Source organism: Pantherophis guttatus, chromosome 6 (assembly GCF_059756535.1).
Source record: "Pantherophis guttatus breed Tessera chromosome 6, ASM5975653v1, whole genome shotgun sequence".
Lineage (NCBI taxonomy): Eukaryota > Metazoa > Chordata > Lepidosauria > Squamata > Colubridae > Pantherophis > Pantherophis guttatus.
Genome location: NC_142068.1, coordinates 47,463,718 through 47,489,511, shown reverse-complemented (window position 1 = coordinate 47,489,511; position 25,794 = coordinate 47,463,718). Strand labels below are relative to the sequence as shown.

General features: G+C 36.4%; 1 protein-coding gene across 4 annotated transcripts in view; it reads right to left on the bottom strand.

Annotated features, from left to right (window-relative positions):
- Positions 1 to 6,713: 6,713 nt before the first annotated feature.
- The window catches only part of SUFU (SUFU negative regulator of hedgehog signaling), a 52,466-nt gene continuing 33,385 nt past the window's right edge, over positions 6,714 to 25,794 (bottom strand). For all 4 annotated transcript variants that reach the window (XM_034439965.3, XM_034439967.3, XM_087872842.1 and 1 more), the window contains exons 9-12: positions 24,594 to 24,728; positions 23,234 to 23,372; positions 8,551 to 8,619; positions 6,714 to 6,822 (exon numbers count right to left, since the gene is read on the bottom strand). In XM_034439965.3, the coding sequence (XP_034295856.1) occupies positions 6,733 to 6,822; positions 8,551 to 8,619; positions 23,234 to 23,372; positions 24,594 to 24,728 (433 nt within the window). In that variant the 3' untranslated portion in view covers positions 6,714 to 6,732. The remainder of the gene's footprint in view (positions 6,823 to 8,550; positions 8,620 to 23,233; positions 23,373 to 24,593; positions 24,729 to 25,794) is intronic.

The window sequence follows — 25,794 nt, the reverse complement described above, 5'->3', positions numbered from 1 at the left end:
TTTTCAAAACAGCCTCAGCAGTCAGAATTAGCATCTGAACAAGTCTAAGGATTAATTTCTCCAAAAGTATATTTCAATTTGTTTAAAGCTTCCTAGAACTACAGTACAGCCATCTGAAGTATAAAACTAACACCCCACAAGAGTTCTTCTCCCTTCAAAAAGAAAAAAAAATTAGCAAGCCCTCTGCTGAATAGAGAACTTTAGTTCCTATTGAGATAAAACCATTCAAAAAAGGAAAAATACTTCTTTTCATTTGAAGTGTGATGCTACCTCAATTCAAACTTTTAACTCTCATGTGCTGTTTTCAGCTGCAGTACAATTCAGAATTGCTACTACTGAATACCAATTTTATGTCCTTAAACTAGATTAAACTGTGCATGTATTTGCATACATGTTCACAAACGCACACGCAGACACACACCATGGGTCTTTGCTATTGTTAAATACAGCTCCAGAAAAGCTAAGTCATGGGCAGCATTGTTCATAAAGTACTGTTAAATTTTTGAACCTTTTCATACATTTTAAAATTATTTAAATAGGTTTTTCTTTCTCTAAGGTAAGTTTGGGGGGTGGGGTTCATCCTTGAAAGTAAAACTGGAAAGAAAGCTAGTTCATCTTAACCTGGAATTAAAAGATCCAGCAAGAAACTTGCATGCTCCTGCATCTTCTTATCAACCCAGGGCCCACAACAGCCATTTGTATTAAACACAGTGCCCATATTATGGTATATACTCTGAACACAGATCATAGAATCACTTTCTTCTGTTCATTGAAGATTTATATCATAAGAGTGTAACAGAAGAAATCTGTAATTTTGCCCTGAAAAGGAAAATAAGGACTAGGGAGGATGCCACAACAATTAGTTGGCAACAAAGCCTTAAAACAATGTCTGAAAAGAAAATATAATTGAAGAGTTTAAACATATGATTCCCTCATCTCATCTGGAACTCACTACCAGTATATCGTAACTCTCTAAATGAGGGTTTCTTTCAAAATATTTGCAATATAGGAAACTGATTGGCTAAAAATAAGAAACATGTTTTGGGAAAAACAGTAGAAAGCTTAAAAGCTCTTACTATGATTGTATGTAAGCAATTTGAAAAAGGAAAAAGAAATACATATGAAACATAATAATGACAAGTTAATTAAGGAATGGGTCAGTCTGGGGTCCTTATAAATTTATATCAGACAGTACTAATTTTGACATTCAAGATGTCTAGCAGAAAAGGACATACAGGTTAAGTGGAAATGAAATGCCACAGGGCTACCAAAGATGGAAGGCATCATTTCTTTTCCTAAAAACTGCAAGGATGGTACTCATCGGGAACAGTATTAAATATTTTTGTCTCAAACCATTAAAATGCTTATGTAAATAGAATAGTTCTCTAATCCCTTACTTCCCTTATGTATAGGGGTCATATGCAAAAGGGGGTCATATAAAGCATGTTGTGATTGTGTCCCTACTACTGGAAAAAGAGAATGTAATGGAATGACAGTGCAATCCTTTTTAAATCTGCCGTAGAAGTTGCTTTCACTTCTAATTCTGCACTGATCATCAGACTGAAATGCAAAATATCCTGCAGAGACTTCAAAGGTTTGTATCTTACTTTTTTGCCCAACCACCATCTAACAAAAGGGAAACATGAAATCAAGATGTACACATTTATATAAAATCTAAGGAGATATTATGAAGACTACAGATGTAGGATTTAATGTAATAGCCATGCAAATGTTTATTTCTTTTGTCTTCTTCAGGGTGAGCCCAGCTTCTCTTTTTTTATACCTGATTCTGCAACAAACAATGACTTTCTTCCTTTTTGCTCTTCTACCATATTTCAAGTAGCTTATCGTCGATTTTAAATGCGTTTAAAACGTTATTTGTGATAGGATTGTATATTTAAATGATTTATTTTTAAATACAATCCAACTGTTTATTTTGAACCTTTTACTTTTTTTGCATTACAAAAATCTTTAGTGCTTTTGTGGGATTCAGAGCAAAACAGGCGATAGGCCAGAACTTGCAACATGTACAATAGCTTCAAATCTCTATTCTACTTACAGCTTGTATGATAACTAACTTACAGATATTTTTTCATAGTTAGATAGTTAAACACTCTGGAATGGTCTGGTGGCTCTGTTAGCATTATCCTGGCATATGACTAGTGCAACAGCTGCACTAAAAGTTAATAATTGTTGCAGCAAGCCAGGAAGGGTGTTTACTGCTCCAGGTGCTGAAGGGATTAAGTAGCAGGTGCAAACCAACTGAAGAGCAGCCAAAGCTTCTATTTCCGGTAAAACACTTCAGGAACTAGCAAGCAAAGAACAAGAGTGCAAAGCAAACTCTTCTTACCTTATGTTGGGAAAACATAAAAACCCAGCCTAACTAGCCACAGTGTGAGTTTCTGCTCATGAAGAATTGGAGGAGAGACCAAACCCTGTTCTATTATGTTGTCCCTTAGGGAACTAACTAGAACAGTCATACATTGTTATTGATTAAACAAAAATACATAAAAGCACCATACCTTTGATTTGCCAAGCCAGTAACTTGTGGTTGCATTCAAGTAGATAAAAAAAACCTGAATGCTCTCTCTCTGGAAATCCAAAGAGACAAGTCATTTAAAAATATATATTTTGGGTCAGTTCTGCCCTCCAAAATGAATACTCATGCAGGACATAACACTGAAAACACTAGGATCTTGCAGAAAATCCTATGAGACACTATTTAGCTCTAACTTGTAGATCCTTCATGAGAAATTCACAACGGTTTTTAAATTCCAGTTTAGCATTTCACAGTATACTGACTCTGCCTCCTTTTATTCAACTTTAAAGAGAACAAACTGAGGGTTAACTAGAGAGAGAGAAATCAATGAGGCAGTTGTAACTAATACTTTCCCATTACAGTAATGAATATATTTCCAAATAAACTATATACATAAACTAATTTAGTTGGAGGAAATAATTCCCGAGAGCCCACGACAGAATGACAACGATCAAAACAATTATTTATCATCTTAACTATGTCTCTCAGTATTAGGTCCTGAGAAGTGAAGAGGATGCTATTGCTATAGCTTGACCTATGAGATTCTCAAAGGCATCTGTGAAAAAACAAGATACTGAATTAGTTGGAACATTTCTCCAGGTCAGTTGGTCCTTTTAAAATTAAAATGTGTGTGCGCGCACACACACACACACACAATATTTATATGTAATAAATTAGATCTTGTAGGAGAGGCTCTCTCTAGCTTAGTCATTTCTCTAGCATATCTGTTTCTACCAGCAGGGATCACTTTTCTTTCCATATAAAAGCATTTCAATGATGTTAGATCCAATTACAGTTTGAAGCATAAAAATTAAGGAATAGGCTTCCCACTTCAGTTCCTTCAGAAACTAAATAAAAGTACAGTTGTGGGAAAAACTACACAGCATTTCTGTCACTCAGGCTATTTTCCCCCATGCCTAACTCCTCCCTGAAAAGATAGGGAATTGCTTCCCAATGCCAAAGCAAAGCATACACATTTCAACAAAATACCCATTTCATAGAAATAAAACTAACCATACTCAGATAACAGACACAGGCGAAACCAAACCTACACAAAACAGAATTGCTCTCTAAATTCTACGAATTCTTTTTTAAAAACCCAATATAGTGTACATTTAACAAAACCGCCAACAACAAAAAAGTAAACAAAGCCAATTCCATCAATCTTACAAAGCCAAAATAACAATAATCACAAAATTCTCAGGACTATCCTTTTTGAGGATGGAAGTTATACATATTTCCTAGGGTGCAAAGGAGTGGATGGGGCTCTCAGATAAATGAGCAGAAGTAGAATTTTCTTGATTTTGCAGGGGATTTGTTTTTTTTTAAAAAAATGCATTGTGTGTTACAGACCATATACTAGTTTTAATGAATATTTTGTCATAAAATGGTGGGAAACCAGGCTAGCAATTTTCATCATTTGTAGTGCCAACATTTGCAGTACAGTTGGATGAAGATCTGAGGGCTATCAAAAGAAGATCTGGGCACCACACTTGGCCCTTGGCCCTCTAATTAACTTGCTTAATTAGAGAGCAAATTATAGAACAAATCTTCCTACAAACAAACAAACAAACAAACAAACCTTGTTCTTTTAACTTTTGTTAAGAATACTATGAAATATCACCTGAATGATAGAAGAAATGGAGTGAAAATAAGAAACTGATCAAAGTCACAATCACTCTGCTGTCCCAGAAAATTGATTCTGGCTTGTTCAACAAATAATGGTTAATGATCTTGGCTGCACAGTATATGTGAACACCACCCATGTGCATTTCCTCCAGAGAATCTTACGGTTAGCTCTGCACATCTTTGCAATATTCTATTATTAATTTAACACTGTTAATTTTATTTAAATATCTACTCAAAACAAAGTATGAACTAGGCCAGTGATGGCTAACCTCTTTGCCATCGCATGCCAAAAGCGCGGGGGGGGGGGATCGCATGCGCACGTGGCCACACCCATAATTCTATGCCGCCTACCCCCCTGTGCATGTGCCCGCTCATCCCGCTTTTGGCACGTGATGGCACAGTGGGCCCAGTAGGCCCGTTTTTCGCTCTCCCCAGGCTCCAGAGCCTTTCTAGGAGTCTGGGGAGGGCAGAAAAGGCCTTTCTCACCCCCTGGAGGTCCTCCAGAGGCCAGAAACAGTCTGTTTCCTGACTTCCAGTGGGCCCAAAAGGCCCGAAAATCAGCTGGCTGGCGCATGCATGCACACCGGAACTGAGCTTGCGTGCCCACCGATATGGCTCCATGTGCCACCTGTGGCACGCGTGCCATAGGTTCACCATCACGGAACTAGGCTCTCCAAAAGACTCTCACTTATGTTACAGATTCCAAAGCCTTCTTGCTTTATGATCTCTAATATCAGAACAGGTTAATACATCACAGTATTCAAAAAGTCTGTTAACAATACAGTACTTCACAATGCATAAAGACTATCTCATGTTTAATGTGTATTTCTTTCTCTTTTCCCAAAATGTCATTGCGTAAAAAAGTTTTCCCTTTTTTGTCTGATGCGAGTCTAACCTATCCTTTGAGTTACAGATGAAGACCACTGAAAATTTGTAGATTGTAAAACAGCAGTCCCCAACCTTTGCGGCTTGGGGCGACTTTGTGTGCACACACAGGCTTTGCGCAAGTGGCGGGCTGGCACGCAGGTTGACTTGCTTGAGCAGCGGGCTGGTGCACATATGGGTGAGTGCCCGCCAGCCTGCTATTCACGTAGGTTGTTGTGCATACATGCACACACTCCGGCCAGCCACTTGCATAGCTCAATTCAGAATAGGCCATGGCCCAGTGGTGGGTCGAGCCCAAGGGTTGGGGACCCCTGTTGTAAAAAGTACATATTTTCACATAGTTCAAAAATAATTTATACTTCTATATGAATTACAATTTCTGGAGAGGCCTGATTCAATCAATGCTCATCAGAGCTTTCTATTACATTAATAAAAAGTGAGAAGATGGTTTTAACAAAACTTAAATGTTTTATAGACTGCTTTGTTCCAAAGCTGATATAAGATAACAGGCTCTTGGGCACCTCTAGGACCTGAAACAAAGAGAGTTGGTGGAAATTTTTCAGAAAGAGTGCAGCATCAGGAATTTTCATAAAAACAGAAGTGCTAACAGTGCTAATACAAATAAGACAAGCCATTAACTCATTTTATAGCTCAGTGAGTACAATGAGAAAAGCATATAAAATTAATCACTCATATTTCTTGCTTGGTCATCAGTAAAAGAAATGAGTGATTATTTAATATGCTTTATAATCCAATAATTTAGGGTTATCTTATCAATTAAAGTGTCTAAAAGGGTCGGGGGGGCTTATTGTCTCCAAACATTCTCAAAGTAATATATAAAAACTTATAATTTAACATACATTTTTTTAGAAATAAGTCCAACTGAATTACAGCTAGGTTTCTTTCTAAATCTGTTAATATTCACAGGCTCAATTTGGAAGTTGTTGCTGATATTATTATCATTAAACTGGTTTTGGATGTTATCTTACTAGTGAATTATCTATTCTTTACAGAAAAGCAAATGAAAGGCTCATTTCATTATAGGGCTCAAAATTTGGGTTCTAAAATTCAGCTACACTCAACTAATCTGAGCTAAAAAACCAAACCCACCCACCCAACTTCACTGCAGCTGAACCACAAGAAATGCTTGGAGCCAAGATAATAGAGTAATTTTTACTCTATTTACTCTCAATACATGTAGAGAATCCTACTTTCTTTTTGGAATTGCAACTTGCATTAAAGGAATAATTCTGCCAAGGAGAAGCCTGGTTAACAAAAGAAATTTGGCATTATGGAGAACATGTGCTTATGTGCTTACAGGTGAAAAATGTGTACAATAAATGCAGATGAGGAATATAAACCCTGAACTAAGGTGGCAGCAGGCAGTTCTAGAGCCAGTTAAAATAGTGGAAGATGTATTACAGCTGCTACTCATAATGGAATATTTCTTCCTCTGTCTAATTCTTGTACTCATTCATACGCAGATACTGAGAGTTCAGCCATGATGAAAAAGAAAAAAAACCAGACATGAGCATTTCTGGCTGAACTGTTGTTGAGTAACCTCTCTTCTGCTGTAGTTATGCAGCAACATTGTCAGGACCAACTTTTACTCTACTCAATGCTCCCATTAGTCCTTGGGCAATAAACAGCAAGCTGCTACTTGTGGGCGTCAGCTGTCTTTAATGGAGTAGGTTGTCAAATACAGCATCAGGTAAGATGGAGACTTTTAGTTTCTTTTCAGGCCAACTATATTCCTTTGGAAGCTTGAACTAAAAAACAAAGAAATCAGTTAGTACTTATAGAAATTGCTAGAATCCAGGGTGAATAAAAGTACAATTTGAAGGCCCGAGAAGAAAAACAAAATTTGAAGATAGTATTTTATAATTTCTCTGTAGAATTATATAAAAAAGTGATATCTTCTGAAGTGATGTATAAAATAGTTAATTAAAAGAAACTGGTGTCTACATATGGAAATAGATAATAAATGAAGAAATACATCAATATGAAAAGAGGCTTCTTTCAATACAAAAAAAGTCTCAGTTTTTAGAAGATCATGAAAATAACAAAATTAAGAATAGAAGAAGCAGAAGCTACTGATAGTAACAGAAGTGAATATTGAGAAACCAAAGTTGCATAAACAATATTTCATGTGAGAAAATGTACTTTTTTCAAATTTTCAATATATTTTATATCATTGTATAACACAGGAGCAAATGAAAAGGTATCAGATTAATAAGCAAATGAGGATTTTCAAACCAGGGTTTATATATGATCTTTGTTGTTTGACAGCTTATGCACTGGAGACAAATGCCTTGTGTGTCCAATCAAGAATTTACAACAAGATTTCATGATCCTGCAATTTTAACAAACATTATGCAGCTTTGGAAGATAAGGAACCCTCAGGAACTAAACAGTGAGAAGGTAACAAGTGAGATGGCAAAGAAAACATTTGTGCAAGGAGATCATAGAAAAATACTCTCTCTCTCCAATCCCATTACAGTATGTCTATGAATAGCTATGATGTCGATACTGTTTTTATTCACTGTTTTTATAAAAAAAACTTGAGAGGGGAGTTGTATGATGATTGATAGTTCATAAATAGATAGTTAAAATGGTTCCATGGGGAAAAATCTGTTAAATTAAATGTCAATTAATCAATTAATCTAAAAGCATTAATCAATTAATCTAAAAGCAAAACAAAAACTATAAAAAGGGTTGAAGCACTTTCTTCTGAGCAAAGTATTGGATCTTTTAGGGAAAACATGATATCTCAATTTCAACACTTTTAAGTTTTCTAAGTAACAGAATATTCATAATTTTTAATCATAGTATATAAATATTATTGCAATGAAATCTGCATCAAAGTAATACATTTAAAGTTTTACAAATTACCATAAAAAGGGGGAAATGTGTTAGGGAAAGGAGGATACATGGCAAGAAAAAATACATGGAGAAATGTCAATTTAGCATAAGGTCCCTACTGAAGGAACATCTTAATTCTTCAAGTTCATTCAGCAAAGAATTCCAAATGTTGATGTTGATCTATACAATAAGTTACGTTAAGTTACATATATAAGCAAAAATATGCTGGTAGTCCTCAACCATGTAAATGTAAATTTATGTTGTCAAGTGAGACATTATGTGAGTTTTTCCCCCATTTTATGACCTTTCTTGCCACTGTTGTTCAGTGAATCACTGCAGCTGTTAAGTTAGTAACATGGTTGTTAAGTGAATCTGGCTTCCCCATTGACTGCTTGTCAGAAGACGGCAAAAGGTGATTGCATGATCTCAGGACACTGCAACTATCATAAATATGAGTCGACTGCCAAGCATCTGAATTTTGATCATGTGATCATGGAGATGCTGCAACAGTCGTGTGAAAAATGGTCATACGTCACTTTTTTCAGTGCCATTGTAACTTCAGTCAGTAAATGAACTGCTATAAGCCGAAGACTACCTTTGTAAAGAATGTCTCTTTAGGTATTAAGTAAACTTACTTCTTCTGGAGAACTCAGATCTTCTAGGTCTTCCAGCATTCTTTCCACAAACTCTTCTGTAAGTAAGATCTGCAAAAGTGAGAGGCAATAATTTTTATTCTTTTATGCACCAAGTTAACACTTAATTGCCTAGCAGCAGATCGTTTTAGTGCTCAGAGCACTGTTCCATGTTGCTCATCCTGTAATTCACAAAGGCTTGGGAAGTCAGTTCATTTCCTCCGGTAATTATTTGCTTCCTCCTGTAATACCTGCAATTATTATGGAATCCATCTATATTGTATCAATATTTCCTGTGCCAAATAAAACGTCAATTCAGAAAGGGTAAGGATCTAAGAATTGTAAAGAAACATCATTTTATATGAGAAGGCAGGCAATGTAATGGATGTACCCATTTTTTAACACATGAACCCTAGCCAAATAATTGAATCGGTAGTAAGAAGAGGAAGAGGGAAAGGGAAAGGAGGAGGTGGGGGGGGGGGAAGAGAGAGAGAGAGAGAGAGAGAGAGAGAGAGAGAGAGAGAGAGAGAGAGAGAGAGAGAGAGAGAGAAGGCAAGAGAATGCTTAATTTGAATGCGTCCATAGGATTTTTTTCTTTAAACCATGTTCAAAATTTCAGGAATTAATCTGCAGTTACTGGAAGTTTGGATGCATCTTTACCCTTCCTTTAAAAGGCAGATTAAAAAAATGCACATAAATGCAGAGGTACAGCAATACAAGACCTCATGTTTTTGCTCATATTATTACACTATAAGTGTTTCTCAATCATGGCAACTTTAAGATGTGTGGACTTATTCCAGAAATCTCCAGCTACCATGGCTTTTACTGAAATGTATACAAAACAATAGCTAACTATATGTGTCTCAAAACTCTTTAGTTTCTGCACTGCTCTTGCAGTGGTGACATCACATTACAAATAGACATTACATACATTTGATCAGCATATTAAAGGAGACATTTGTAGCAAATCATATCACAAGCTGCTATTTCACATTTTCCAGGTTTTCTTTTTCAAACTCCTCAGCATGTGGTGAGAATATTTAAGGCCTTTTAGCTACAGAATACCATGGAAAGAAAGCCAATTTATTTTTCCAATGCATAAAAAAAATATTTGAAGTAATTATGAAAAAACAACAACAACCCGATACTACTGTTTCATGCATTTTCAAAACTAGTCTGTAACTATGAGAAGATCAAATAGCATTTGCGATGGAACTTTTGAAATGTAAAAACGTAACTCAGGTAAATTGTGCAAATAGCTCCTACCATGATTACTCAACTGATTCGTCATGCAGGAACATAATTCTGCCTTTATATGAAGATCTTGCAACACACCCTAGTTTTTGCAAAGCTGAAAAAAATCCCATAAAATGTGTTCACATGGGGTGCTTTCCTTGAGAAATGGATTATCGAAGTCTCAGTTACGTGGACTAGGTATCTCTAGAACAGTATTTTATATACAGCTCTATTCAAACAACATACTTGAATACAGAAACACAATACGGAGCAAAGTATAGTATCCCTCTTTTCCCAATCTTTCTAGGCTGAGAGAAAAAAGATTCAAAACTGCATATTTGGCTTAATCATATGGAGAAGCCTCTGTGTTATAAGGCTGTTCTCAAAAGGTCCGAGTTCCAGACCTAAACCAGCATTAAGAAGCCACACGTTTGGAGGCTTACAGGGTTTGACAGCTGCTTCAGAGATGTTTCTATGTTTCCCAGAGTCAAATGCCCTCATAAATTCCCTTCAAATTTTTCCCACCAAGGAGGGAAAAGACAAAGAAATATCAGGATTTATGTTGCCAGTCAAATGAGCAAGAGAAGAACCTTTAAATCAAGGATTCTGAAAGTCTGGTTAAAGCATGACCAATTGTATATTGAAAATGGGCTTCAGGGATGCCTGAAGCAGAGCATGAATTGCTGTTTGTCCCCCTGTAACTGAGATCTGGAGAAATACTACCACTATACCAAGAGGTTCCATTTAACTATCATGGCTAATATTGATTGACAACTCTACCTTCCATAAATTTCTCAAAGCCGCGTAATTCTACAAAATAGATCTGGTTTGTATTATACTTTTTTATCTTTTCTCAATCCGCTGTCAAAAAAATTCACTTCTCTATTTTGCTCTGTATCTTTTTCTTTTTTTCCTAAATGTAATAGCCCTAATATATTCTGCTTTCTTTATCAGGAAAATGTTAGAATATTATGGCCATTTTAGTTGTCCCCTTCTATATTTTTCTCAATTCTACAATGAGGTTGAAATGCAGCCCTGTAAGCATTACTTGTATACTTTCTTAAGATATCCAATACTCTTGATATATTTTGCACTCACACTACTATTTATCTCTTTCCATTGTAAAGATTATTTCTGCTTGCTTTTTCTTGTTCTTAATTGCTAATCTATAAGAAAATCTGACAGTTTATTTCCCAACTGCTAAATTCACTTTGCTGTTTTCAGTGATGGTTCTATCAAAAATGTTCTAAGCCTTTGTCTATAATGTTGACTGAATAATATGTGCCCATTATAAAACAACAATTATTATTCATGTCCGGTCTAATCCAATGGCTCACAATAATAAAGGAGATACAAAGTTATATAACATCCAATATTAAACCTAAAATCAATGCATAATAATGTAATATAATTTATTAATCTAATTTACTAAGAAAACCAGATAAAGAAAACTATTAGATAATTAGACTTTATAAAGTAAAAGATTATGAACATTCAATTGCAAAAGCCCTCTGGAAGAGTGCAGTTTTCTGGCTTCAGCACACTTCTTTGTTAAAAAATGGGAGACAATCAGCAGCCTTTTCTGTGAGGACTACCTTAGTCTGGTTGACTCAAGTTGGAGCAGGCAATCCCATAGACAGTATTTGATTTGAAACTGGAATCTCACAGGTAGCCAGTGCAGGTCTTGCAACATAGATATAAAATGATCAAACAGACAAGTCTCTGTCAGCATGCATGGGGCTACATTTTGGATCATCTGCAGTTGCCAAGGGGTATTTAGAGGCAGCTCTATCAGGAACAGACTGCAGAGGCTCAAGTGTTAAGTTACTGGAGCCAGATCCCCTTTGTGCAGAAAGGGTCACAAATGATGCATTGGCTGAAGGTGGATAAAAAGCTTATTTTACCCAGGATGGCAATATAAGTGGAGAGTTGTTAGCATATTGAGAGTAAAATACTTTGAATTTCCAGATGCTCTTTTCCAGTAGCTTCTTACAGATGCTATACAGCAGAATATACATTATAGAAGCATCAATCTCTGCTTATGTTTATAGTTTGTTAACAGACCTCCCTGAAACCGAAATACTCTAAAAAAAAAATTCTGTTTTTCATATTGCTTGATCCCAATTTTGGAACACTGAAGGGCTGTCAATGATTATAAAAGAAGCAAGACTTGCTTTTTGATATTTATGATTTAAATTTATAGAATTCATTATTCCTTTTAAAATTCAATTTTGGTCTTGCTGAGATAATGGGGCAAATTTTGTGAACTAATTCACTATAATTGCAAAACGAGAACTCAAGCTATCAAAAGCTTTTAATGTATGAAGAAGACATACTTATATTTTACGATAATTTGCTTTATAATTCAGAAGAACTATAACTTACTTATAACTGAAATACTTTCATTGATTGCCTCTAAATATATGCAGATCCTATATACAAAGATCTTCAAGATCTTCTGGATCTTGCAGTGCCTGATCCAGGATATTCCAGGAATAAGAAACTTTTGGTGGACCTCATACCTTTCTCCTATATTATATCCAATTGCAGTCATATTGGCTAAATGGGGCAGAGGAGAAAGGGGCAAAGGGGGCAAAGGGGAAAAAAAGGAGAGGATGGAAAATAAAATAGGTATTTTAATATAACAACCTCGAATTGGAAGAGAGTGAGTTATGACATACACAGATCAGTACTCCAGAATCAGATCAGAACAGATCAACAGTTGCAGAATCAGAACAGATCAACAGTTGCAGAATCAGAACAGATCAACAGTTGCAGATAAGCAACAGGATCCTTTTATCTGGATTGCTATGAATCACAGAGATATGATTCAATTTTGGGTTGGTAGATTCAAGAAATCACATCAGCAAGTTAACCAAGTCTGCCTAATGAATGAAGCACTTCATGGGAATCAAGCATCCAATATGTTTTATAAAAGCAGATGACTGAGTTCAAGTTGTCACCCTGCATAATTACTGCAGCAAAATGTGTCATGTACAGCTGCTGAAGATTACATGGCCTTTGTGGAGTGTCTACTAATGTCTTCTGGGCAGAAAGGGATAACTCATAGAGCATGAGAGCAAGAATCCATTCATAGCATGTTTGGGTGAGGCAGGGAACTCACGGCTCATAATACAGAGTTGGATACGAATAACATAGAGTTCTGTATCTCTGGAAAAACTCTTTGTTCTTTGCAGGCAGAAGTGATTGATTTTACAAACATTCAATATGTTAACCATACCAGAGTACTGTAGTAATATAATCTGATTTTAAAAAAGCAGAAAAAAACACATCTTCATACTGAATTCATATATAGCTTTCAGTAAAAAGATTAGGTGCTTCTTTTTAAATTCTTACAGATATCCAATTAAATCTATTCAACTTGAGAGAAGTAAGATTATCTGCTGCCCTTCCAAAAGGTACTGCAACCAGAAATAGGGTCTTCCAACAGCTGACTGGGACAAATAGTCAGTAATTTAAGGGGCTTCTTGGCCAATGTACAGAAAATTGAACATTGGCCCCTTGATACCTTGTGAGCAGATTTTTTTTTTTTAAAAAAAACCTTTTCAATAAAATGATTAACTATGGGGTATAAAAATAATAGAAAAACAGAAAATTCCATTAACGTACAGATTAGCCCTCATTTTACAACAGGGCAAGAGATGCCATGTGGATTGGGGAGATTGCATAGGGTGCAGTATGGTTTGGGGAAAATGCACAGGGGTGCATGAATGGTCGGAGCAAGTGCAGAGGGGCTGGGTGAGGGTGCACCAATGGGGAGACTTGTGACCATCCCTGCCAGTTACCTCCCTGACTTTCTGGGGAAGCTGGCAGGGAAAGTTGTAAATGACAATCAAGTGATGCAGGCACTTAGCAACTGGTCATAAGTATAAACAGATTGCCAAGCACCCAGGCTGCAATCACATGACCATGAGATGCTGGTACAGCCAGGAACTCCGAGAGCTGCTCATAACCACCATTCGTTCAGCACCATCATCACACTGAACAGTTCCTGAACAAGTGGATATAGGTCCAAGACTTCCTGTATTCAGAAAACAATAGCATAGCTGTCAAAAGTCACCCTGAGAAATAAATGGAACAATCTCTAAGCTTTTAATAAAAGAGGTATTGCTAGAACTGATACTGCAGAAAGTTGGGGCTTTCCCTATCTGTACAGCAAAAGACCAGACTAGTACCATAATCTATTTCTGATCATATCACTTGTCACTATCAGCTCCCAGTTAAAATACCTTTAATTTATCATAAAGAATATACCGCCCATTTTGAACAATTAAAATCTGCCATTTTAGCTATGAGTGAAAGAGTAGTCTTTGTTTTTAGATAGCACCCTCATTTAACACAGGAATTTATTAGAAACAAATGATGTTAACAGACACAGTAACAATCCAAGCGCTGACGTATCTGGACAAAATTCAATGTTTTCCCACGCGTTTTTGAATGAAAATATCGTGAGGAAACCAATGAGGAAGCAGAGAATCTATCACTTTGCCTGTTTGGTCAGGAAACACATAACTTTGCTGCTGTCACTGAATAAACACTCCATTATTAATATCTGAGCATAGCTTTGGTTCTCAACAATGGTGTATTTCAAAACAAAAGGATGCATTAGTATAAATGGTTTAGAAGATCTTTTTTTAAAAAATGGCGAAGAAACCTGGAAAACTGCATTATTTTTTACTAATCTTTATAATGCTTTTCCTCCTGAAGATACAGTAAATCCCAAGATTTAATTGATCATAAGGATCATTTTCTGACTAAATAGGTAAAGTGATTATTTTTTTCATCATATATCTTTATTCAAAAACCTTTTGACAAGTATTATTTTGCCTTGTGTTTATTTCAGCAACAAATACATTAAAATATTAGAAATAGAAATAGAATAACAGAGTTTGAAGGGACTGTGGAAGTCTTCTAGTCCAACCCCCTGCCCAGGCAGGAAACCCTACACCACTTCAGACAAATGGTTATCCAACATCTTAAAAATTTCCAGTGTTGGAGCATTCACAACTTCTGCAGGCAAGTTGTTCCACTTATTAATTGTTCTGTCAGGAAATTTCTCCTTAGTTCTAAGTTGCTTCTCTCCTTGATTAGTTTCCACCCATTGCTTCTTGTTCTACCCTCAGGTGCTTTGACTCCCTCTTCTTTGTGGCAACCCCTGAGATATTGGAACACTGCTATCATGTCTCCCCTGGTCCTTCTTTTCATTAAACTAGACATACCAAGTTCCTGCAGCTGTTCTTCATATGTTTTAGCCTCCGGTCCCCTAATCATCTTTGTTGCTCTTCTCTGCACTCTTTCTAGAGTCTCAACATCTTTTTTACATCATGGCGACCAAAACTGAATGCTGAGGCATTATAAAGTGGTATTAACACTTCACGTGATCTTGATTCTATCCCTGTTTATGCAGCCCAGAACTGTGTTGGATTTTTTGACAGCTGCTGCATACTGCTGGCTCATATCTAAATGGTTGTCCACTAGGACTCCAAATTCCCTCTCACAGTTACTATTATTGAGCAAAGTACCACATATACGGTACCTGTGCATTTTGTTTTTATTCTCTAAATGTAGAACCTTACTTTTTTCACTGTGGAATTTCATTTTGTTAGATAGCGCCCAATGTTCAAGTCTGTTAAGATTCTTCTGTATCTTGAGCCTATCTTCTGGAGTGTTGGCTATTCCTGCCAGCTTGGTGTCATCTGCAAATTTGATGAGTTTCCCATCTATCCCCTCGTCCAAGTCATTGATGAAGATGTTGAAGAGCACTGGGCCTAGAACAGAGCCCTGGGGTACTCCACGGCATACTTCCCTCCATGTAGATGCAGTTCCATTGAGGACTACACGTTGAGTGCGGTTGGTCAGCCAGTTATGAATCCATCTGGTGGTGATGCTGTCTAACTCACATTTTTCTATTTTATCTAGTAGGTTACGGTCTACTTTATCAAATGCTTTACTGAAGTCCAAGTAAATTATATTGACAACATTCCTCTGGTCCACTAATTTTGTCACTTTGTCAAAGAATGCAATAAGATTAGTCTGGCATGATCTGTTTTTGACAAAGCCATGTTGGCTTTTAGTTAGCGCTCCATGGCTTAGGGCCAGGGTATTTGCGAGATCGCCTGCTGCTACCGATAACCTCCCACCGGCCAATACGCTCTCACAGAGAGGGCCTCCTCGGGGTGCCGTCGGTCAGGCAATGTCGGCTGGCGGCCCCCAGGGGGCGAGCCTTCTCTGTGGGGGCACCCGCCCTGTGGAATGAGCTGCCTCCTGGAATACGATTGATCCCGGACCTCCGGACCTTCCGTAAAGCCCTGAAGACGTTTTTATTTCATCAAGCCGGCCTAGCCTAAATGGTCTTTAATTGGGATTTTAAATTTTATGGAATTGGGGTTTTAAATTTGGGTAGCCAATGATTTAATTCTTTTAATTATCTTAACTTTTGCATTTGTATGTTTTTTAATTTTGGCTGTTCACCGCCCTGAGTCCCTTCTGGGAGAAGGGCGGTATACAAATTAAATAAATAAATAAATAAATAAATAAATTACTTTGTTTGCTTCTAGGTTTTCGGTAATTTGTTGCTTATCTTTTCCAGAATCTTCCCTGGTATTGAGGTCAGGCTGATAGATCTGTAGTTTCCTGGATCTGTTTTTTTTCTTTTTTTGAAGATGAGAACTACATCAGCTCTTTTCCAGTCCTCTGGCAGTTCCCCTGTGCTCCAGGATCTTTGAAAGATATAGTTCAGTGGTTCTGAGATCTCGTCTGCCAGTTCCGTCAGAACCTTGGGGTGTAATCCATCTGGTCCTGGTGATTTGAACTCGTCTAGGGTAGACAGGTGTTCACTTACCATTTTCTTCCCTATTTTAACTTGTGTTCCTAATCTGTTTTTTGTGGTGCTGTTTTTGATCGGTTGGACTGTTTTTTCCTTCTGTGTAAAGACAGATGCAAAAAATGAGTTAAGTAGTTCTGCTTTCTCCCCGTTGCTTGTCACCTTCTTGCCACTTTCTCCCAGCAATGGGCCAATTGTTTCCTTGACTTTTTTCTTGTTTTTAATATGTTGGAAGAAGCTTTTTTTGTTATTTTTTACTTTAGTCGCATACCTTTGTTCATTGTGAGCCTTAGCTTTCCTCACTTCATCTTGACACGCTCGGGCTATTTGCCGATATTCTGCCTTAGTTATTTGCCCCTCTTTCCACTTTTTATACTTGTCCTTTTTACTTTGCCTCTTTTGTTTAGGAAGGCCTTCAAAATCAAACACAAAGCCCAAACTCTAAAACCAACCTAAATACCGTATTTTTCAGAGTATGAGACGCACCAGAGTATAAGAGGCAGCTTAGTTTTTGGGGAGCAAAATAGGAAAAGAAAATCTGCCTATCAGGTGTTCATTTGGCTGGTGTCCTTAGTCTGGTCAACTTCAGCACATTAGTTTGCTAGTTTTTATCCCGTTTGGGGATAAAAAAAGCTTCTAAAGCACAACTGATCTTTGGAGAAAGAAGCAATAAGAAAAGCAGGCACGGAGATCACTTCACTCCCTAGCACCTCATTAGGGCTGAAAAAAAGCTTCACAGCTGAGAGTCGGAGGGAGCAGGCAAAGCAGGGAAGCAGAAATTGCTTCACTCGCTGGCGCCTCGTTAGGGCTGGAAAAAAGCTTCCAAAAAGCTACATTCGGAATATAAGACACATCCAAATTTTCAGCCTCTTTTAGGAGGGAAAAGTGTCTTATACTCTGAAAAATACTGTACTTCAATGAATACAAAGGTAGAATTGGCAACACTATTATAGGACATAATGTAACACAACTATAATGTTACAAAATAATTACCCTACACATTTCCTGATATGTGATATGATATAAGCTACCAGCAATTTGTTTTCTATGTATGATCTATATTTTTGTGCTTGTGAAAAAGATAATTCAAATATAAAATTGGAAATGATAAGTCAGAAAACAATGGAGGACATTTCAACTTGCCATTACAATCTGAATGAAAGAATGTTGAATAAAAAGAATAAAAGAACTTTTAAACTAATTTTAAAAGCAGAGTCCAATATATGTTACATGAGTTAAAAGTTGACATACAAATTATATTTTGCAATACAGTAAATGCAGCAGTCAAGTGAACCATTACAGGTAGTCCTTGTTTAACAAATCAATTGGGATTGGCAACTCAGTCATTAAATGATGTGGTCACTAAGTAGAAGATCATTTGACTACAATTGTGTTTATGAGTTTATTTCGGCTTTCCTTGTCCCCCCCTCCCCCAATTCATTCACCCTTTGGAATGCTCACCCTGGTGCTGGGATAAGCAACAAGAAGGGAATTAATGTTTGCATTTACATTCATTTGAAAGGAAGGGATTAAGAGAGAGTAAGCAGGCACACAATGGGGAATACACACTGAAAAGAATACACTAATGCCTATGTTTGCCTAATATGCTTTTGTCTTCAAACCCGTCTGATTAGGAGGCCAACAAAAGTGAAAGTGATTAAAATCTTGTCAGTCGCAGGCAGCAGCTGTAGCTAGCTAATTAACATGTTAATAGTTAACTTGAGAAAATCAGTTTAGAAAGAGATTGCTTGTTTAAATCATCTCTCCACTGAGAGATTGGGGGGGGGCATTGGGGGGAGGAAACAAGTGTCAGGCACAGGACATCAGGTACTAACTGACAATGGTGAACACATGACTGAAAGAGAGAGACATATTTTATATTTATATCCCACCTTTATTTTTTTTACAAATAAGTCAAGGTGGTAAACCAGCGGTGAAATCACTTACCTTTGCTCCTGGTTCAGGAATGGGAGTGGGCGGGAGCACGCGGGCACCTCTTCTGCGCACATGCAGAGGGTAAAAAACAGGAGGTAATAATGTCCCAGCGGGTGGGTGGAGCCTCCCGCCACTGACACTACCAGTTCACGTGAGCTGGATAGATCCGGATGGATTTCACCACTGTGGTAAACATATCCAACACACCTTCCTCCTCCTATTTTGGCCATAACAATAACCCCCTGAAGTGGGTTGGACTGAGTGACTGGTCTAAAGTCACCCAGCTGGCTTTCATGGCTAAGGTGGGACTTTAACTCATAGTCCCTGTGAAGGTCATACATTAGCACCTTGGTCACAAAGTTATTTTTTCCGCATTGTCGTAAATTTGAACATGATTATTATGAACAATCAATAAGTGAGATCTACCTGTAATTCTTGTTTGTCATATTGGGAAAATAATGCATAAGGGACAAAGGATAGTGAATATTGAACCCTGGGCAGTATTAAGCCAGATGAAAATCTGATGAAATGTGTAATAATTATTGTTTATTTGTATATAGAGATAAAGATGTAATTGAATTATCTTAATAATAGCTGGTTTCTTCTCAAGCACATAATAGTATAACTGTATATGGATGTTCTTTTTTATGCATCTTAAAACAACAATTTTATTTGTTTCATTCATATATATAAATATATCCCAAAAAAACAGACTTTAGTACATAAGTATCAATGCTAAAACTGCTGGTTTTCAAAAGTACCAGAGCTCTGCTGCTTTCTATGCAATAAATTTCAATCTTGCAGAAAACTGCATTGTCTTAGAACATACAGGGAGGAAGGCTGAAGATATTTATTTCATGCATTGGGCTACAAGAACCTGAGCTATCCACTGGTGAAGAATGTAAACCTACTATTTATTAACTGCAAGTTTCCCTTCCTTACAAGTGATCCTACTTTCCGTGAACCATAAGAACCTGCTATGTGAAGTAGAGATTATTCTCCTTTGCACAATTAATTTTAATCATTAAGTTAGTTAGGCAAAAAAAAAGCCACAATACTTACTTAGTGAACAAGAAAAATAAAAATGTAAAACTGTTGTTTCTTTTTAAATTAAAAATATAGGCTATGTAGAGCTACTAAAATTTGAAAGATATTCTAGAATCAAGCCGCCTTTTTTTAAAAAAAGCTTCTGATGGCACCTAGAAGAAAATAGGATGTTTTGCTTGACATCATGCAGGAAATGACGTATATAAAGTCACAAATTCTGGGAAAGCCATTAACTGTGAAATGTTTACCTCCAGATTTCCTTACTGGAACAGGCCTAGTGCACAATATGTTAAATCATTTCTAAACCTGTTTAAGCACAGAGTAAAGGAATATATAAAGGGGCTAGTAATGGCAAGAATGGAATGTGTTTGTTGCCATTTTTCCAGTTCCGTAAATGGCTAAAATTACTTGAGAGAGACTTAAGTAGGTGACACAAAATCCCAACACATCTCATTCTGCAAACCATTATGGACTAGTATTACCAGCAAATCATAAAATTAGCTTAATTAACATAAACTTACATTCATTACTGCTTTGATATGCCATACCTTTACTGTAGTAAAATTTGACATTCTGTCTTCCACAATGCTATTTAATACATTTCATAACCTAGCATGATTTATTTAATGCTTTATTGCTAATTTTATAGGATTGGAAAATCCTGCCAATTTACCTTATTCTTAAGAGAATTTCAAAGCAAGGATCTTGATTACAATTTATGTTATCTATTAATATTAAATATCCCAATCTATAGGGTTACCAAATATTGTATTGTTTTATCACTTACCATTCACTGAACAGCAAAATATTATCATAGTTCTGTTATAATGTATCATACTGCACTCCTACTTTAGTTACAAGCTAGTTTATCATTTATTATCTCAGTTTATATGACTATTCATACAAGACTCTTCAATCCACAGACTCAGCAGTTAATCTTCCATTACAGTACTTAGGTTTCAAAAATGCAAAGACAAATCATAACACAAAGATAGTTGACAATAATAAAATTATCTTGTCTTACATTATATTTAAGTATGTTACAGTACAGGAGTCTATACTTTTCGAATTCTAATTTCTTCATCCTTCTGTCTATATCTGCTCAGAGCAGCACAAACTATATGCATTTTTTTGTTGATAGATTAAACAACTTTTGATTGGACTAGACCTCTTGGAGACTTCAGTCAGCATAACTAATAACATCTTGACTAGAAATTCAAAAAGTTATAGTTCAACAAGTTGAAAAAGTACATGATTAAAGTACAAATTATTATATCATAGTATCTCTAAATTCTTGAGAAGAACAAAGACTCCATAATGATAAAGCTGAAATAACTCCTATATAACTGTTTTTGAGATGTGAAAATTATTTAAATGATTGGCTTCTTATATAAGAACCAATTAATCAATGGATATCACTAAACTCAATTTCTTTAAGGAGGATGAATATAAGAAGGGACCTTGAATTGTTTAAAATATACCTTGAGAAGATTCATGGTAAAACAGAGTATAAACCTGAATAATTAAATACTTGCTCTCTAGCCGACTTTTATTTATTCAAATTAATGCATGTAAGTCAGTTATTAATGGCTCATTGATACAGGACATGTATTGAATGCAAAAAGTCCCTAATTCAATCTCAAGTAGCAATTAATGAGACAAACCTCTGCTTGAAACCCAAGTTACTAGTACCAAGTCAGAAGAGATCATGCTGAGCTAAACAAATGAATTGTCTGACCTGTAAGACAGTTTTTTATATTTCATAATATTTTATATTGCATTGAAGCTACTTTGTAATACTTAGGTTGTTATTCCTGTGTCAAGCTGTGTGTGTGTGTGTGTGTGTGTGTGTGTGTGTGTGTGTGTGTGTATGTGTGTTTGTGTTTGTGTTTGTGTGTATGTCTATATATGTGTATGTGTATGTGTATGTATATGTATATGTATACAAATACCCGCAAAAACCTCAGAAAACATATATGAATATCATATATATGATTTTCTTTATGGAGAGAATAGAATTGACAGTGTTTCAAACCCCTGACTCATGCCAAAAATATTTGATGGAAAATGGTTTTTACAAGATTGATTAAGTAGAAATTACCAAGCAGCTTGTTAATTTAGGAAGAACCATGGGCACAATGAATTACTGAATTTTACTCCAACCTAATTTAGGCTGATTTGAATCATGAAGAATGAGAGGGGTAAGTATGGATTCTAAGTCTCTTGACTGAAACATGTGTTGAGCTCTTCTCCCATTCAGCATGGCTTATCATAATACAGATAATGGAATGCAGTTTTCTTCAGTTCTAACTAAATTAAAGATTAGCATTGCCAAGAGGTGTACAAAACCTATTACGATAGTCTTTCAAGAAAAAGACTTAACCAGAGCCAACAATTTCAGACTATCCTTTAACTATTATGAAAAATGGTCCCTAATACTACAGGTATTTGTACATTTTAAGTAGCAATTCCTTGCGCTAATTCCAATAAAGCTACAGAAAACATAACCAGTACACAGACCTACTGTAAATGTGTACTTGAAAATTCAGTTTCACAGAAAACAAACCAAAGACACTCTAGTCAAAAATATAAACAGGCCATTATCTGTGGGCAATGTTAAAATATAAAATACTTATAGAAGGTTTGACTGTGACATCTAGAGGAGCTAAGAACAAGGGCTTAAGGTAAAAAAGTAAATTTAACTTTGGAAACCATGTTAAATCAGAAATAGCTGCACAATAAGGCTTCTTAATTTTTTAAGATTAGATCGGGATTATATATTTAAACATTCAGCATTTGGAAATTTATCTGGAAAAGAAAAAGTTTAGGAATATATGGGCCTTGTGAGCCACATACACCATAATTCAATTACTTCAAATAATTCCTCACAAGACTGTTTGCTGAGTCTGCTACTTTATCCTGTGTTTCAGTTCTATTTCCTGCCTTGATTAGTTACCCTGGGAAATGCAAAAAGTCACAACAGAAGGAATTTACAAAAGATGAAGCAACATATTCAGTGCACAGGATTCCCAAGATTAATCAAATATAAAACAAAAGATAGAAAGTAATAGTTGTAGTGTGTTTTGTGGAACCATAACTAGTTTTCTAGAAAACTGTTTAAAAATTCTGCCATTGTTTCTTCTAACGGAAGAAGGAAGAATTCTCCATATCCTTAAAAATAGGCCTCTTCATGCTATCCTAAAGATGCTTTGCAAGGCTACTTGTTTTGACTTTCTTTTTGAGTTTTTAATAGCTTCAAATATTGTAGCCTTGCCTTTTCAATTGCTGCATACTGTTTGAAAACAACAGTGATTATAAAGGCAACTGCATTGCAGTGGTGGGGAAAAAAATTAGAGGATGCAGAGTTTGTAAAATGTTCTGGGATTTGGGAAGAGAAAATTGCTGTTTACATACATAGAGAAGAGTATTAAAAACTGCCATTTCTTTTTGGCTTATAATTCTACTTTCTAAATACTTTAAAAAAGGGCAAAGACTGCAAAAGCATTCTTGACCTAAAAATAATACAGCAAAACCAAAAAATGATTATTAAAGACTTAAAGCATCTGAAACAAAATGGGACAAATCAGTTCTTATTCAGAAATACAAAATATAAAAATAAAATACCTGTAACCAGGGTCCATGTGCTGCATATGGATGCTCCTCTGTAGCAAAGGCCCCTTCAACTCCTGTAGATACAAAAGTGATTGCTGTATCTCCTGTAATACTTTTGTATGTAAAGTGCCGACCATGTAATAATCTGCCTCTGAAACAATAAACAAAAAAATGACTTTCAAATCAATACAATCTTCCCCATGTGGCGCTCTGTCATGTCATGTACTCCTCAATACATATAATATTTTAGGCCCATAATTTTAAAGTTCAAGATAAAAAAAAAACAAAATAGGGACAAGGGAAAGAAACAATTATAATTTGATTATAGTAATTAAGGCTCTAGTAAAAAAGGATTGGGTAAAAAAAGAAAATTCATCTAAGTTCCAATATACACAAACAAACTACAAACTCAACGACTTGTATCATAGAACAAACCACTTTCACAGTACAATGACTAATGAAAGAGAAGCAATTAAATGAAAGGAATTCTATATCTCACCTACATTTCTCTCTTCCAGACACATTCCATCTAAATCTAATATATGCTTTTTCATGAACCAAAACAAATATATTTGAATAGCAAATTAAGATAATATATGTGTGCTGGAAGATTTCCTAAGGTTACCAGGAAAATTCTCTAATTTAGAATTCAAGTAAAAATAAACAATAATCTAATTATGTAGCAAAACACAAGATTGCATTGTGGTATTATAACAATCAGTTCAGACACTTGAGACTTGACATATAAGAGTTAACCAAAGCCTTGAAATGCAGATAGTCTTCAGGTTACGATGGCAATTAGGACCAGACTACTGTCGCTAAGCAATGCGGTATGAAGTATGATGCAGTTACCATCAGTTACCAATGACAATCCAGACAGTCCCCCTTGCTGTCTTAACCCCAAATACACACTAGGAGGCCCCCACACAGGTCACACACAAGTTGGAGGAAAGGGGGACTGAGCTGCAAGTGCGGGGAGGCCACAGGAAGGAGGGTGTGGGTTGCATAAAACAAAGCGTCTTGGCCTTTCAAAGACTTTATACAGCCATTTCAAGGTCTTCCCTGTTGTTTGAATATGTATGCTTTCAGGGAAGATATCTGCACTGGAATTACTATTGTAGTAAAGCAATAAGTCTCTTGAAGGATCATGCCAAATCTTTGAGATGCAGCACTTTCAAGGGCATATTGCTCATTTCATGCAGTGCCCTCTGAATGGCACTCCTGAGCCCCAATAGGCATATAATATTACATGGTTAAATACTTTGTAATATTCAGTTTATCTTTTTAAAATCTGGCTGAAGAGACCTCGGTAATGTAGAGATAACAGAATGGTCCTTACAGCCCCTCATATAAAAACTAACATTCTACTCACCTTAAACAAAGTGGAATTAATGCTCCTGATTCCTGGTTGAATTTTAGGTGCACACTCTCAAGCTGTCTTGTGCGAATCAGTTCATGAGGAATGATTGCTGCTGAGCTGTCACTTTCTAAACTGTCCTTACGACTCCTAAATCAAAGAAGGTATAAGATTTTATCCCACCTTTTAAATACATTTTGGTCAACTCAAGGTGGAGAATACACCTAATATTCTTGCCCCCTATTTTCACCACCACCACCACCATCTTATGAGGTATATTAAGTAGAGAGAGAGTGACACGCCCAAAGTCAATCACCTTTCATGTCTAAAGGAGGCCTAGAATTCAGTGTCTCCTGCTTTCTAGTCCAGAGCCTTAACCACTATAACAAACTGGCACTGTAAATCCTTAAGCAGAGAATTACTGGAGCAATGTTTAGGTTTTAAAACTTAATGCATTTTACAAAGTATATGATATATGTAGCCTCTACATCAGATCTGTGTGTAACAAATCTAGTTTCATCTATGACCTGATTGTGAGTGAGATTGCAGACATGGTACACATCTCTAAATCCCTGTTGTAGAGTCCCCTTTGCTGAGGTTTCGCCAACTAGTTTTATTTTTTATATATATAATAATGTTATTATTAATTATTATCTGTGACTTCAGTTCTGCCATGGGTGGATTGGATCCTTGCACTACCTTGCTGGGGAAAGCAGCAAGAGAGTATTGAGAGCTGGGCCTGGTGTATACTTAATGTTGTTGTTAGTTGTGAAGTCGTATCCGACCCATCGCGACCCCATGGACAACTTTCCTCTAGGTCTTCCTGTCCTCTACCATCCCCTGGAGACCATTTAAGCTCACGCTAACTGCTTCAGTGACTCCATCCAGCCACCTCATTCTCTCATGCCTCATGCCTTCCCCTTCTTCTTTTGCCCTCAAACGTTCCCAGCATTAGGTTCTTCTCCACTGAGTCCTTCCTTCTCATTAAGTGACCAAAGTATTTGAGTTTCATCTTCAGGATCTGGCCTTCTAAAGAGCAGTCAGGGTTGATCTCCTCTAGGACTGACTGGTTTGATCGCCTTGCAGTCCAAGGGACTCGCAGGAGTCTTCTCCAGCACCATAGTTCAAAGGCCTCAATTCTTTGACACTCAGCCTTCCTTATGGTCCAACTTTCACAACCATATATTGCAATTGGGAAAACCATAGCCTTGACTAT